This window comes from Zootermopsis nevadensis, unplaced genomic scaffold, assembly GCF_977971745.1.
Source record: "Zootermopsis nevadensis isolate Lab colony 2312 unplaced genomic scaffold, Znev_1.0 Znev_ptg000072l, whole genome shotgun sequence".
NCBI classification, from domain to species: Eukaryota; Metazoa; Arthropoda; class Insecta; order Blattodea; family Termopsidae; genus Zootermopsis; species Zootermopsis nevadensis.
Window position 1 is genome coordinate 31,673 of NW_028259203.1, and position 16,032 is coordinate 47,704.

The window sequence follows — 16,032 nt, forward strand, 5'->3', positions numbered from 1 at the left end:
CTAAACGTTTTGTATTGTTATTTCCCTTTTTTAGTATACGCATTACGAAATGGAGAGCCTTCCATGCTTTAATTAGTGTATAATTCACATGATCTGCCCAGCTCAGATCACTGCGAATAAGTATTCCTAAGTACTTAAAGCTATTTGCCTCTGGAATTAATTGATCCCCAAAAAAGTAACTCAGCTTATCCTTCACCCTAGCTCTATTGAAGCTGACTGCTTTACTTTTACCTGGATTTATCTTCATTTCATTTTCTACCGCCCATTCCCATAATCTATTCATATCTGTCTGTAACTTATCAATGTCACTACTATCCATTATTTTCCTGTATACTATACAATCATCAGCGAAAAGCCGTATATTTGAATCAATGTTTTTCCAGCAAGCAAACACCGGTCAATGATCGACGATAGAAGACGGATTACCAACCACAGATCGTATATCAATTGCGAAGTGCTCATCCTGCCATCTATGATCAATGTAGAAACAACATAATGATGCAGAGATGCTGGTAGATGAACGAGGTATTTAAACAGAATCACCAAAGATAAAACTAAGGAAAGCTGTTCGTATAGTTGTGCATAAGAAGCATTTCTCACTCTTTTGTCACAGTGTTCACATGATTGAATGCTTTGTTGGGGGGGGGGGGGCAATAGTTTTTGGGTTTCGATTACTGCATGAAACATTACCGTAAAATGTGAACTGCCATGGAGCAAATGTTTGATGGATATGGTCCCACAAGTAAAGGAATAGGACTTCTTTCAAAAATGGCTTGCACTATATTAGTTTTATAATTACAATTTCTTAGACACCTGCAATCTATGTTCCTCCCTCAGAGAGAGAGACAACGGGCAAAATTATTGTTTTGTACATATTGATCTTTAGTCTCTCAGAAATCAGACGGGAAGTCGAAATATTTCGAACTGAAAATTGTCGAGCATTTCCAGAATATGGTCGCCTCCTGATTTCCTCATGAGTATCATTCCGATTTATTATTGTTGCTCCCAAATATTTAAAATTTGTCACGCTTTTAATGGAATGGAATCAAAGAGCAGGATAAAACCACATCTTACATATTTTTCATTTACACTGACTGTGAAAATGCTCCTGTACTGTCTATAACATAATCTTGTGTCATTTTGCCTCTCATTTATCATTCTGACATCAAAATAAAACAATAAAATATGCAGGTCTGTTATTTCTCCTACCCAATTTAGGGATTCCCCTGTTGTTCCGCTCTGTTCGTTTCTTTGAGCAACAGAAATGCCTGAAGGATTTCTAAATTGACTTCCACTGATGGAACAATCTGAATGACAATAAGAAAACAATTTCATAGATACACGTCATGTAACAGATATTAATAACCAGTGAAACTATTTTACCTCTGCACCTCTTACTGCTCTTATTTCAAATAATTCATTTAACGTACATACACGAGGCGAATTTGTTATCTTCAGATCTAATACCAGGGCTAGGAAAAATCAGTTGAAAGATTTACTATAAATGAGAAAGTAAATCAAAATGTTTCTCATTTATGGTGGCATAGAAGAGAAATTTACTGTCATGTCGGTCAATCTCATCTTAATTTCCGCTTTGAAAATTCAATTTTGTTTTCCAAAATGCAAGATTGTGGTCTGTGTTTTCAGAGGAAGTGATCCTTGCTGAGGAAAGGGCCACAGAAGAGGGAAAAAATGCACTTGATTGAAGGTGAGTTCAAAACAAATGCACGTTGCATTAGTTTTGGTTTTGTAATTATGAAAAAATAAATATTGTAGATGGGTGATTTTCTTTCCAAACACTTCGCAACAACAAAAAATTGTTTGCGTATTAACAACTGCATTATTATCCTGAGTATCTTAGGTTCTCCTTACTTCCACAAATTGTATATCTTATATGTCAACAGAGCTCTTCAGCATCATAATTGTCACACTTGCTTATATGTTTTATAATCACAAAGTAACGTGCGTGTTACACCTTGTGACCGCGCGTTCTGGGTTCGAGTCCCGGTGAGGCACAAATAAAAATAAATTGGAAACAAGTAATAAAGATTTACGAGTTTCACTTGTTACGACTGTAAAGGAAAGAATTATCGCACCGTGTGACCCCCAAAATTCTTGCAGGGGGCACCCGCCGGCTAAAGGTTTTTTTTAATGGTCCACGTGAGCTAGGGCATCATTACTGCCCAAATACATCATTTTTTGTGAAAGTTAAGGGGGAAGTCCTATGACTAAAGGACAGGAAAGTTTTCTTGTGAGGACACTCTTTTCTGGAATTCAGAGGAAGCAACATCCTAAATTGTTTTGTAGCTCGATTCGGCCAGTGGATGTGAATCGTAAAAGAAATAAATTGTGCTTGCAAAAAACTACGCACTTCAGTCTCGAAGCCATTACCGAAACCTTCAGCTTATACACCTCCATGTAATATTCCCTGAGAAAAGTTCCATGCCTACATGAGCAGAAATCCCGAATTACATCACATACGACAAGGATCGACAAGACTGCAACCGAGCCGGGCAACTCCAACAGCAGACGGGAGTGGGACGGTTACAACCTGTTATACGAAACAAGCTTGATTCTTATTTTGACTGACAAATTTTAAGTTTGTCATCTTACTTAAGTATTTGGGTTTGAGTTAAAACAAATTGGACCTGTGCACATATCTAATTATCACTTTAATATCAGTTTGTTTACATTTTGAATATGTTCCTTATAAATATTGTATGACGTGATCTGAAAACCATTTCTCTTTTAATAAGACCAGTGAAAGTATACATTTGTTACGATATATTGCATTTGTTTCACCATCGACAATTATATCGAAGTTACAGAACGTTACTCCACAAGAAAATATGATGTGTTTATTTCTGGTAGTTGTTTGAAGATGATACAGAATGAAATTTGAAAGGTTTCAACAAGTCAGATCTCTACCCCTTCTGCCATGTGCCATTGGCGTCAGTTCCTTTGTTACTCCAGAAGGGTTGGTGAAGTCTCTCAGGCTTACCCTGTTATATTCTTTTGGGGGGTATTCAAAGAAATGTGTCTACAATTTCACAGTTGTCATCAGAATTTACTGAAATGAAGGAACAGATATGTAGTATTTGTGCAGACATTTGAATATGTATCCTGTCACTAGAGGTGCCCACGTATGGGAACAATTTCAAATTTTCATGTTCCAGAAATTTAAATTAAAATTAGTATTTCTCAAGAGAATGGCATAGCAGGTGCAATTGGACTTTGTTATAGAGAACTTGCCAGATGAAATGAAATGCTACCATCAGGACTTTGCTCTCTTTGTCGAATCAAAATTGAGGTTAAGTCATTATTCTTTGTTTATTGTCATTAACATGTAATTTTCAGACTTTGCTTGCAGGACTGAATTTTGAACTTTTTCTCCCAGTGATTTAAAGCTGTTTTATATTTAAGTATATCAGGTGTGACAGATCATAAGATTCTACTGCATTTCTTGTCATTAAGAGTTAAACTCTTGTTACAGTATTGTAGTTTATTTATTAACTAAAATCTAAATTGCATTATAATAATTAAATCAATTTGAATTTTGGTTGATCTGAATACAGTATACGCTTACAGACACAAATTAGTGATCCGTAAACGTGGATTTAATCGTGTTTGTTCATTTTATAAATTTATACTTATCGCAGGTGCTGGGAACTCTTTGGTCACGAAATAGATATGACGAGTGAGTTTATTAAGAAATCGCTTGCAATGTCCGAGCGGAATGAGTATGGGATCCATGACTTACTTTTATACTACCTAAAACATGAGCTGTCAGATGAAGACAACGAAGGTTTGTAATTACACAGGCAATTTTACACGCGTATTCTTAAATCTACTGAATTTGAATCGCCGTGAATATGAGGAATAGACACATTGAAGGTAGGATTCAGCTCCACACGTAGCAGATGTATTTTAAGGGGGAAAAAAAATATAACTGGATTTAAGTTCTGCATGCTACCCTATAATTCCAGGCATTTACTTAAGACTACAGACACATTTGTTTATTCCTACCCATCAATTTCACACACAGAATCAACATAATTCGCTGGGACGATACGCTACAGACTTGTTTATAATTAATAATCTTCATTGATAGAAAGGGGATCTGGGGGTAGCTGAGTCAGTATAGACTTGATCCCCAACATGGACAAAGGGTTTTTCCTCCTCCGAGGGCTGCCTGCCCCTATCTAGTGTCGAGGTTAACGCCAAGTGCCTACATGGTGTGTAGTGGGGCATAAGAATGATAATAATACAAAAATAAAAGTTGCTTATTTAAACATGGACTTTCATGGTTTTTCTCCAAATTTTCTTTTTACTATCGATAATTATTTTCATAACTCATTCAATTAAATCAGTCGAAGCGGTATAATTTTTAGATAATATTTCCATAAAGACTAATTAATTACAGAATGTATTCTGGCCAGAGAACAATAATTTTGATTTGTTCATTAAATTTCTTCTATTCTACCTGAGCATTTGTGGGTATCTAAGGTTATGTTTGTCCCTAAAGTTTGGGACTGAAAAATGTAGTCCGACTGATATTACGCAGTGATGAGCCTGGCCACTATTAAAAAAATTGTTGCCTGCTCGCAGTAAGTCGAGAAAAGTTTGTAATAAATTCTGTGAAATATGAATTGTTTCGCACTAAGATATATTTCATATTCATGTAAGCAGTTTGATATACTTGATTACTTTTTATACTTGGATGAAGTATTTTAGATTATTTCTCTTATCACGGAAGCGTACCGTGCTTATTTTAAAGTGTTAATTATTTTAGTGAAATATATTAAGTTGTCAACACTCCTTAATGGAAATTGGAAAAGCGATGATTATAATAACAGAATTAAAATCCCTATGTAGACGACAGTATGATTGTTTATTGCACAGCTCGGATCATTGTAAACCCTCTCGGCTCTTGTATTCTTCCCTTTTCATTTGTATTTTAAGTTATTAGTCGTTCGCTCAGACATGAGCTGTGGATATGCACGTAAGGGAGGGTACTGACGCTGTCTCCTAGTGATAGTGGGGAACGGAGGAGAACACCTTTCTCTGTACTACTGAACACAAAAACATCAATGCAGACTGAATTACTTACAGCGGCTGAAGATATTTTACAAAGCTTCTATTCCACATAATTCCCCATCATCTTCTTCCTCCCTCTCCTCTCCCTCACTACTGCTACAACTGTTGGTATCACTGCCATCTTGTAAATTAACTGTAATTTGTTCCGAAATGTCGTCAAGAACAGGTTCCAACCGCAAGTAATTCTGTTCGCACTGACGGGATTTGTTGCACCTCGAGGTCCATTCTTCCTTTGTGATGCTACTAAACTTTTCCTCAGCTAGTTTCATAGCATCATCTAGACGTAAACTGACATTCTTTCTGGCGACACATTCTTTGACCAATCCCCATATCAGTTCAATCGGATTCAGATCTGGATGATATGGCGGCAAGCGAAGGGCAGAGTGGCCATGTTCAGACAGTAGAGCGTCAATTTTGAATGTTTTGAATCGTGGCTTACGCAGTTTAATTAGAGAATACAATTCGGGCTTACACATTCCGTCACTGAAAGGAATGCTACGATCTGAAAGCCAGTCGATCATAGCACTTTTTCGAGATGAAGAAGTTGGAGCCGGATTAAGTTGTACGTTATGGTAAGCTGCATTGTCCACTACCAATACCGAATTTGGTGGAAGGTTTGGAATTAACTTCGTTTTGAGCCATCTTTCATAGTTGTCAAAATTCATATCATGATGATAATCTCCAGATTTTGTCCCCGATTTAAACATTAACAAAGCATTTGGAATGAAGCCATTTTCATTGCCAGCGTGTACGATGATGACTCGCTGTCCTTTGGAGACGGGTGCAAGTAGACCTGCATTTGTACCATCACCCCAGGCATGTCCTTTCGTGTGTGAGGAGTGAATGTACGTTTCGTCCATGTAGATAATAGGTCGCCCCTCATTTCTGTAATGACTTATATTTCTCAAATAAGACAGTCTTGCTGCACGAATATCATCCTTTTCGATGAGAACTTTCCTATTACTTTCCGATTTCCTCCACCTGAAGCCTAAATTTTTAATTATTTTCCAAAGAGCCCACTTCCCGCCACTGAAGTTTATCTTTTTCTTAATTACTGCCAACAACGATTTTAAAGTAGGACGCTCGCCTTGTGTAGTGTGAAATTCGTTAATCGTTCTTCGAATTACGCAATTGTCAAAATCATCTACATCTGTTTTAATTTTCCTTCTTGGCCGTTTCTTGTGAGGTGTGCTGAATTCTTTTCCCACTCGTTTATTATGTTCGTACTCTTTCAGAATGCGTTTCAGAGTACTTATGGACACACCAGTAGCTTCAGAAACACGATTTTGTATTTGATTAACGTTAATCACATTGCCGCTGTCCGCTTCTTTCTTCATAAAACTGTAAACACTTATCACCATTTCTCTACTATGGCTGTGTATTACTTTACGTCCCCCTATTTTCTTTACACCTCTGCCCACGCTTTGCATTCTGTTCGTGCTGAGTAGAAACAGCGATGAATATGAAATGCCTATTAAAAATGGGTCAATGTTTTTGAAATGGAATTTACCACACGAAGTGAACTCGGTCGCTTCTGCCTTGTAACTGAGCTCTGAGTTCACCCCATCCACTGTTCGGGGTGGAAATGCACTGCACATCTCAAGGCCATAGCTCATGTCCCAGCAAACAGCCTATACATGTGTGTATCCCCTTTGATTATGATTTTGTTTTCATTGAAGAACTCGCAATCTGGTCGAAAACATTTCTTTGCCTCATTGCGAACTGTCCGTCCAGAAAAGCCATTCCTCTTTGTTTCACTGACGTCATCTTGTTTTACGTTTTACGGCGTCTGTGCACAAATTTCACTCTGAAGGCCTTGCCTTACTTTTCTTATATTTTTTTTCTTCAAAAAACGGGACTTGGGTTGTCTTCGTTGCAGACTGAATCAGTACAAAATCGCGTATTAAAATGTCCTGTGTTTCGCTTGTTCCAAGTGCCTTGCTGTGTTTCGTTAACTGATCGGGAATTTCAGTGACATTTAGCACCAGGGATTGAACGGGAAATGCAAGTAGACCGAAAATACGTGTAACATATTGACCAGTCGAGCGACTTTCATCTTCATGCGATTCTTTTGCAGAAGGAGACGCCGTCCGACGTGCAGCTTCACCTGGCGGCTATCCAGGGTGACGTACAGCTCTTGGGGCGCGTTCTGGACAGCGGCAAGGTGCACGTCGACAGCAGGGACAAGGTACGTATCGCTGTGCCAGGCGCGTCGCGTCGTACGTGCGAGTAGGATCAGAAAATGCCTTGCTATTTTCCAGTAGCTGATGAGCCTGTGTTGGCTCAAGCCCTCTGATGTTGTCTGAATTAAACTCGTTCATGTGCGTCACTGATCGCGAAGGTCGTAGTCCACACAACACCAGTTAAATTCTGGTCTGTGTCAAGGTCGCAGATCGCACAACAGAAGAACGGTCTAATTCTCTATTACGACGTAGAAATGTCTATTATAGTAAGGGCACGTGAACTGTGCTTGGTGCATTCGGTGGAAATGAACAAATGAAGGCAAAGGAAAGAGAATTAATTGTGGCTGAGCGCCACCTAATGAGTAAGTTTAGGAGGAATGGAGGTTGTAGCTACGCTTGGTGTGTGTTTTTACTCAGGATGGCATGACGCCCCTCATCCTCGCAGCTGCCAGTGGCCATGTGGACTGTGTGGTGGAACTGCTGGATCAGGGGGCTGACCCCAAGGCCAGGAGAGTAGTAAGTACCATAAAGGACCTGACTTGTGAATTGTCGGGTGGAATGTGACCATTCTTTTCTGCTGACCCCAAAGGTGTCCATTCTGCTGCAAGGATTTAGAGGACCTCTACAACAGAAGCAGAGCTAAGACTTGTTTTGGCCTGAGCATCAAGTCACTTGTGGACACACGTGAATTTCTAAAATAATTTAAGTTCTGTTGGAAAGTTTTTTAAGTCGATGCAATTCAATATTCAGTGAAAATTTAAATATCGCACTGTATGTATGGTGACAATGTGCAGTGACCATGCATTAAGTAAAGAGTCCATTGATCTGAAAGAGCTGGAACTGTTTCAGAGAGTTATCATGTGCAAGATTTATCTCAGGGAGGTTATACATTTAATTATAAGAGGATGAAAGAAAATGTAATTGTGCATTTAGGTTGACAGTCTATCTGCACAACTATTCTTGATTATAGTTTCAATGCTTTTTAAGAATCCACCAGATGTTTCAACCTTAGTTTGTCATCTTCACTCGGTTCTCTTTACGTGTTGGAAATTAATCGGTTTGACTACACATTTTCTGTTGTTGACTTCGTCATGTATTGGACTGGGTCTTAGGAAGCTTATGTCTTTTAGTAAAGTGGAATCTGTAGGTGTGGTTACCAGTGTTAAAGTTGTAGCTATATAATGTTGGATGTTCTAAAACTAATATTGATTCCTTTGTTTTATTAAGAGTTTTGTGATTTTTCTGGTCTGCTGTCCCATATAAGTAAATGTAGCTCATTTTTAGGCCTGTATGTTACCATCCTACGTAACCCCCCCAACCACCTAGCTCTTCCCCTCAACATCAACCAACCTCTTCAGTTAAGCCAAGTTTTCCACCGGTAACTACGCCCGCATAGTCCGCTCTTCTAAAAGAGGCAAGCTGTTTAAGACATACTCCATCACCTGGCGAAGTTAACAACAGAATAAATTAGCAGTAAAATCTAATAATTTTGAACACTTAAAGAGAACCACCTGAAGATGACCAGTGAAGGTAGAAGCATGCAGTGGATTCTAAGTAAACATTGAAACTATAATCATGAATCGTTGTGTAGACAAATTGTCAATCTGACGTTCAATACGCAATACGATGCATCCCCGAAACCTCGTGATTATGCCACTGCAAGATTTCTGTCGCCAATACATGAATAATAAAGATAATAAAGTGCACGAGGAACCTTTATGTTCCGAAATAGAACTTTTCAAAGAATTATCAATTGCCCTTTGGAGTTAGTGAATACATGCAAATTGTGAGACTACTGCTTTAGACATTGGGGTTCGATGCAGCTGCCTGAAGGCGTTTTGTTGTGCTCAGACAGGTACCACTGCACTGTTCTTTGCTGCTCAGGGTGGCTTCCTTGACATTGTTCAAATCCTGCTGGACAGAGGTGCGCCTGTGGATTCATCAAGTATGGTGAGTGCAGACGTAAAAAATAACCTTAATTTGAAATTCTGAAACTTGCTACACATCTCCATGCAGTATAGAACACTGTATTTACCTTTGTAGACTCTGTGATCCTCTCGCATTGTGCTTAGGCACAGGGATACATTTTCTTTTTTACTTTTTACAACAGCCATGTCACCTTCCAAGCTCTTTTCAGTACTATATAACGTTTGCAGCTGAGACAGTGTCATTAAATCAATTCAGAATCAAAGTCCCTTTTCTGCCTTACAAGTGGCTAGTTTCTTGGAGATTCCTACAGAATTATGTATGCACTTTTTTAAATTTATTCCAGTCTTTCCCTCAACCACTTACATTAAACTAACCCTATGACATAATTCTATGATTTTATGCTAATATATTCAGTCCCCACTTAATTTTATGTGTGCCCAAGTACTTCCGTCAGCACTCGGTTTTCATATCACTTCAAGAGGTTTATCTGTGCGCAGGACGGCGGAACTCCGCTGTTTGTGGCCTGCCAGTGTGGTCACATGGACGTGGTCAAGGAGCTTGTCGCTCGAGGAGCGAAAGTCAACAGTCACATGAAGGTACATGTTTCCAGCCCTTGCGCTGTTTGTGCAGATAATTATCTGTATCACCTGCCTAAAAAAACATATATGAACAGGTCTCAGTCCGAGAAAAGGATGGAAGGATCCTGTTCATAATATGTCGCCAACCTCCTGTAAAGGAGACGGTGTAATAAAGAAGAAGTCAGAATTTGGGTATCAGTGCAATGTTTTGTTCCTTCACATACACTGTACTTATTTGAGGTAAAAAGTAGTTTGTAAGATCCTAGAGTTCTTTGTTTCTGCTGCAGAATACTCCTCAACAGAAAACTGTCCTATACATAAGACTTGAAAGGGCTAAAATGAAATAAATTTGGTTGAGTGTGTAAACACATCAGTATGTGGGGTTATTTGCCCCTGTCAAACAGCCACAAATGTGTGTTGATCTTCCAAAAGTAAAAATTAATTCCACATTTGACAGTCAAAAAATAATTTGATACTGCCTATCAAAATATAACTTGACTAATAGAGGCGCAGTTAAAACCTAGTCATAGTCTGCGTAAATGTAATTGTAGGAAGGGCCATAGACTGCATGGTCATAAGCTAACTTTTTTACTACGCTCATCTAATTTCTTAGCAGACATTGACTTTTAAAAGTCAGGCTGTTTTTTAAGCATGTCACTGGTATACCTAGATGGTGTACAGTAGACGTGGCACACATTGCATCATGTAAAATGGCTTTGTGATCACCATGTTGGGTTCTAATCCATAAAAACAATTTTAGTGTACTCTAGAATGATGACCGTATCTTCGGTCCATGGCCTCCTCAATTCTCCTCTTCCATTCGGTCCTCTGTTAGGTCTGTCTGTCCGAGGCTTTGATTGAGGTTTCGATTTTGAGATTTGTAATTTTATAAAACCCACATGTTAGGTTGGAATTCAAAATGAAAGTAGCTGTTAGGGAAGGTGCTACAAGACGATGCCGCTGTGATGATAAGAATGCTGTGTGTGTGCAAACAGGATCGTGCCACCCCATTGTTCATTGCATCGCAGAATGGCCATTTCAAAATACTTTTGTTGCTGCTGGCCCACGGAGCAGTTCCAGACTCAAGGCGCACGGATGGTGCCACTCCACTGTGGATTGCAGCGCAGATGGGACATGATCATGTGGTGAGGCAACTGCTCAAGGTTGGCGCTAGTGTTGATGCTTATCGCTATGTAAGTTTTTTGTAATTAAATTTAAGTTTTTGGTGCAGATGTTGAATGGCCCGCCAGATGCCAGTGCGATGATCTGACGGTGACAAACTATTGAACTAACAACAACGTGTTGTCGTGTCTCGTTAACCGCTGACCATGAATCGGTCTATTTAAGGGCAGGATGAGAATATGTAAGAACCTCTAGCGTCCTTGCTCTTTAAGAACATCGTTTTTAAGTTTCACTTTTGGATTTCAATAACATGACTTTGTTACCTTATATTTTAATATAATTAAATGAACAGAGCATACATTGACATTTTGATATGAGGTGGAATGCAGAGAAGCGTTTAGCAGAATTTAAATCCGTAAATGATCCGTCACCATCTTCAACAGCCTGTATCTCTGTTTTTGTCCGGGACCATTAAGGGGAAGATGGTGGCCAGTCCGTACACTTAAAAATAGTAATTTGTTTTATTTCCACAGAATTAGAAATATGATGTGTTAAAGAAAGTTGTTTCTTTAGTCTTTTATATCTTTGGCGTTATTCTCACATTTGTGTGTTATGATAATGAAGTCACTCCAAAGAAAATATGCAAATTTCAATCTACTGATTTAGTTTAATTTGGTGATGCTGTTCAGAAGTTAATTTTCATACGAATTGAAGGATCTTGAAATGACTTTTCAAAAGTTGTGTTTATTCTTAATCTGGGCTTTTCGTGAAACAAACTGTACTGGAATAATGAAAGTGCTTCTTTATTGCAACAGTATTAGGAATGTGTGTTTGTGTGTTTTTCCATTGAAGAATCTTCTATTAATCTGTACAGTACCAGGTTTTAAAATCCCTTTATCCCTTTTTGGCCTAACATAAATCCCAGTTGCACTATGCAGTGCATGTTATTTGATAAAACATATCTTTCTTGAGAACCCACTTACAGCAATGAAATAAATTAGACATAGTTCAGGAGAATTTATGTCACCACTGGAAACCATTGCTCGAGCAATTATTCTGCAAGATTTCTTTCATTGTGAAGGAATATCACTGTATTTATATTTTCAGCTATCATTGGATTCTTATTTTGAAACATATTTTGATATTATTAATGTGTTTACCTTAAAATCTGAATGCATCGTGTAAACGTTTCTCTTCCCTCACAAGCAACTGGAGATATCTTTGTTCCTGCCATACATGCTCACAAAGATAGGTTAGACCAATTTTTCTCCCCCATACTGCCGTCTGCCATTTGAGGGTAAGTTTCTCTTGGTCCAGTTTCCGACACATAGAAACCCACAGTAAAGCAACACTGCCATTGCTTTGTGTTCCATGTGCTTTTGCTCCAGATGGGACAACTGGGATAATTTTGGATTTGGATTTTATTTCCTCTCATTGTATTCCCCTTCCATTTACGTCCCTATCTTCTGCTGCAAGGAAAAGTTGAACACTTTCTCTGATGCACAGATTTGAAGGGCTATAACTCGGATAGGAAGCATTTCTGGACCAATGTCTATATGACCTTCATTCATCCTTAGAATTAATGGAACAGGCTCCCAAAGTTTGGCCATATATTTCAGGACCATTCTGTATTTGCCTCCTCATGTCTCTTATTTGAAATATTTTAAATGTTTATACCTACATTTGAAACAGAGCTTTGCTCTGACATGTGGATATCTGCATGTGCTTTGCAGGATGGTGCCACAGCACTGTTCAAAGCCTCACACAAAGGACACTCCAGTGTTGTAGAAGAATTACTGAAGTACCAGCCATCTCTTGGACTTCTGCCTGTAAGTAGCAAAATAAACGTTGCTGAGGTTACGTGCACACAAAACATGTATATTAATAAGATATAACATCGGTGCTGTAGATTTGTATTCAGGAGGCATATGATTTCAATTTCAGTTGGACTGTCGGCTGTCCTATTGTTTTCATAATTTTCCTCAGTCTCTACAGGTGAAGATTGGGTATACACCTTCGCATAGGACATAATAATCTTTTTCCAAATCTTTACCAGTTATCATACATGATAATCGTTTTTTCATCTCATTTGGCATTATGTAGCTTGTGCATTGAAATAATGTCATTAAATTATTCATTAGTTATTCATTTCTTCTTCTTCTTCTTCTTCTTCTTCTTCTTGGAACTACAGTTCAAAGTTGAACCTTGGCCTCTTCAATCTTTCACCCGAGGCTTAGCTTGAAGTTTCGAAACAAATCTTTGTTTTACGGATTGAGGTTGTCAGCCTCGCGTCCAACCCTCAACAATCCTGAGGGAGTGATGTTTTTCTGTCGGGGTTGTCTCCCTTAGCTGGCCGGTCCCAACTTGGACATGCACGCATTGGACTTTGTAGGAATGAATGGCATTTCCTAAGTTTTTAATGGTACATATCTGCCAGCAGGATATGTACCCTTGAGACAACATACTACCCCTTTGGCTATTCATTTAATGACCTCAATTCTTTGCTTATTTCTAGACTATGTAAACTTCTTGAGTTAGAGGGGGAACAGTTTAATTGTCACCTGCCCTTCTGTCGAGTACTGAATTGCACACAGACTGCATGAGGTCCATAAACCTGACTTCATGTGGTCCTGTTGCAAACAAGTTTTAATTCTGTGATAAACCGCCTGTAACCGAACCCTTACGATCACCAGAGATATTTGTTGTAAGAAGACAAACGCACTAAAATGTCACTTACTTTGTATCAGAATGGGGAAAGTGCTCTGCATGCAGCGGCCCTGTTTGGCCATGTTCCGATAGTGAAACGGCTGATATCTGCTGGAGCAGACCTGATGCTAAGAAATCAAGATGGAGTCACGCCGATGCAAGTTGCCCAAGAAGCCAAGCAGTATGCAGTTGTTGAGTACCTGTCCAGCTTATTGGTGGAACGAGTTAATGGGACACCCCATAAACCATCGTAGTTGGGTCTGACGTTGTGCTAAAGGTGGTGGGAATTCTTAAGTTAACAACATTCAGAATGCAAAATGCCAATATGAAGTCAGTAATGACCATTCATAGAATCGGTGTATGTTGTACTGACAAAGCTGCCACACTTCATATGGGAAAAACTGAATTACCAAACCACAGAATCAGAGACATTAGCATGTACGATGAGGCAATTAATTAGTGTCCAGTGAAATTAAGTTGGTCACAGTGATCGCACCGTCTGAGGCGTGGGCCTCGTGCTCTTGGACACTGGGATTTGTGGGTTCAAATCACACTCAAGGCACGGATGTTTGTCAGTGTCTTTCTGTGTTGTGATGTCCTGTGTGCAGGTAAAGGCCTTGTGACAGGCCGATCGCTTGTCCAAGGAGTCCTACCAAATGTCTAACTCAGTGGTCCCCAACGCGGTGCCCCCGGGCACCATGGCTCCCACCAAGGGTTTTTTGGGTGCCCGCATTGCTACGGAAAGAGGTTATACTGAATAATGAAGGCCGTTCAACCATGAACATCATAAAATCAAAGCACAGATCTCGACTTACTGACGCCAATCTTGATGATTGTTTGTGAGTAGCAACATCATCCTACACTCCCAAATTTGAAAAACTGGCCAATCAAATGCAGCGCCAAACATCACACTAACTTCCCACTTGAGTAATAATAATAATAATTGTACTTATAAAAGTACGTATTTTTGTTTGCATGGTTTCTTGTATCATTAAACGTGTTGTTTTGTGTATTTCTTGGTGTCCATATCTTATTTGTCCAGAGAAAAGAAAACTTGGCTTTGTTGATTGGTTGGTGCCCGCCACGATCTCATAAACTCTCAAATGTGCCCTTAGGCACAAAAAGGTTGGGAACCACTGGTCTAACTGATTACTGAAACCTTTTAAAAATAGAGGCCTTATGCCTCACATAGGAGTGAAAAGGGGAAAAAGAAGAAATTAATTAAAGTTGGAATGAGAGGATGGACTAATGCAATGTGAACACAACACAGCATGAGAAGGGAATTTTGCTTACCAAGTAATGTCATGGATAAACACCAGTTCTTCAAAGTGATGCAGGAGGAGTCTGGCAGTCTTTGTGTGTTGGTTAATTTGGAAAAGTCAGTGAGTCATGTTAGTTTGAAAGAAATATAAAGATATTTAATAAATAAAGGGTTTCCATGATAAAATTCACACTAATTTCAATGTGAAGTTGAAATGATGCTTGATTTAAAAATGAAATATGTTACAAAAACAGAAACTGTTTTGAGTGCCTGACTTCAGTGCACTACAGTTTTATCATGAAGTGTATATTTAGTAGGTGGACCAGGGACATTACAAGAACTCTTTGGGCCACCGGCATACTTGGAAAAGTGTTTTGTGTACTTGCCATTTTAATATAATATGCAAATGCAATATCAGAAAATGAATCTCATTTAAAATACTGTTACAATGTACTATGATGGATATATTTTGAAATACAAGTATAGATAATTTATTAATAAAGTGATCATTATTTATGTACATATTATGATAATACCATTGCTTTTAACAGAGCACAGGTCGCATATGTTGTCTCAGACTGTACAAATTCTATAATCATGTATATTGTGATTGTCATCTTGATTAGCAACACCTTATTTCATTAAAATTATGGATTTATAAATATTAAGGACAGCAGTGTGGAAACAAAATGCAAAATATACAGTTTATAAAACTGAGGTTAGGTCAAATCTCATGGGGCCACATCGTTGGAGATTACAAAGGTAATGTGTCATACCACCACATTTTAAATGGAACCGGTAGTATCAATACCCCTGTAAAGGCATTAAATAGCTGTTTTTTCTTTCTTTCACATTTTGACCTGAAATAATTATGAATGATATCATTAAAATCAATATTTTCAAAAATGTGATTTTCAGTTTACAAATCTTGTACATGTGCACAAATCTTGTAGAATTATTATATTAGTCTGTGGTTTTGGGGTAAATGCAGATGATTCATAAACAACAGAAAATAAATGAGGAAGTTTACGTATATGCTGTGTTTGTTTATAATGTCATTTCAAGTGTAGAATCTAAATTTTTGTGGCTTTCATGGTAACTTCTATTCAGTTTATTTGATATCTGGACAAGCAACCTATTTTGTGCTTTGATTTTC

At 38.5% G+C, this 16,032-nt stretch overlaps 2 protein-coding genes across 6 annotated transcripts; one reads left to right on the forward strand and one right to left on the reverse strand.

Moving 5' to 3' along the window:
* The first annotated feature begins 383 nt into the window (after positions 1-383).
* Positions 384-15,909, forward strand: LOC147871051 (uncharacterized). 5 transcript variants are annotated; one of them, XM_087341408.1, is made up of 10 exons: positions 384-525; positions 1,648-1,708; positions 3,660-3,805; positions 7,175-7,285; positions 7,698-7,796; positions 9,132-9,230; positions 9,707-9,805; positions 10,783-10,980; positions 12,643-12,738; positions 13,657-15,909. In XM_087341408.1, exons 3-10 carry the CDS (start codon positions 3,779-3,781, stop codon positions 13,867-13,869), a joined length of 942 nt encoding a protein of 313 aa, XP_087197534.1. In that variant the 5' UTR covers positions 384-525; positions 1,648-1,708; positions 3,660-3,778; the 3' UTR covers positions 13,870-15,909. The 5 variants fall into 5 exon arrangements, with proteins under 5 accessions (XP_087197534.1, XP_087197537.1, XP_087197533.1 ...); XM_087341411.1 differs by lacking the exon at positions 3,660-3,805; XM_087341407.1 differs by lacking the exons at positions 384-525; positions 1,648-1,708; positions 3,660-3,805 and adding an exon at positions 6,665-6,736.
* LOC147871052 (uncharacterized) lies at positions 3,805-6,713 on the reverse strand. The gene has a single exon (XM_087341414.1). The coding sequence runs from the start codon at positions 6,711-6,713 to the stop codon at positions 5,127-5,129; it is 1,587 nt and encodes a 528-aa protein (XP_087197540.1). The 3' UTR covers positions 3,805-5,126.
* Positions 15,910-16,032: the final 123 nt, after the last annotated feature.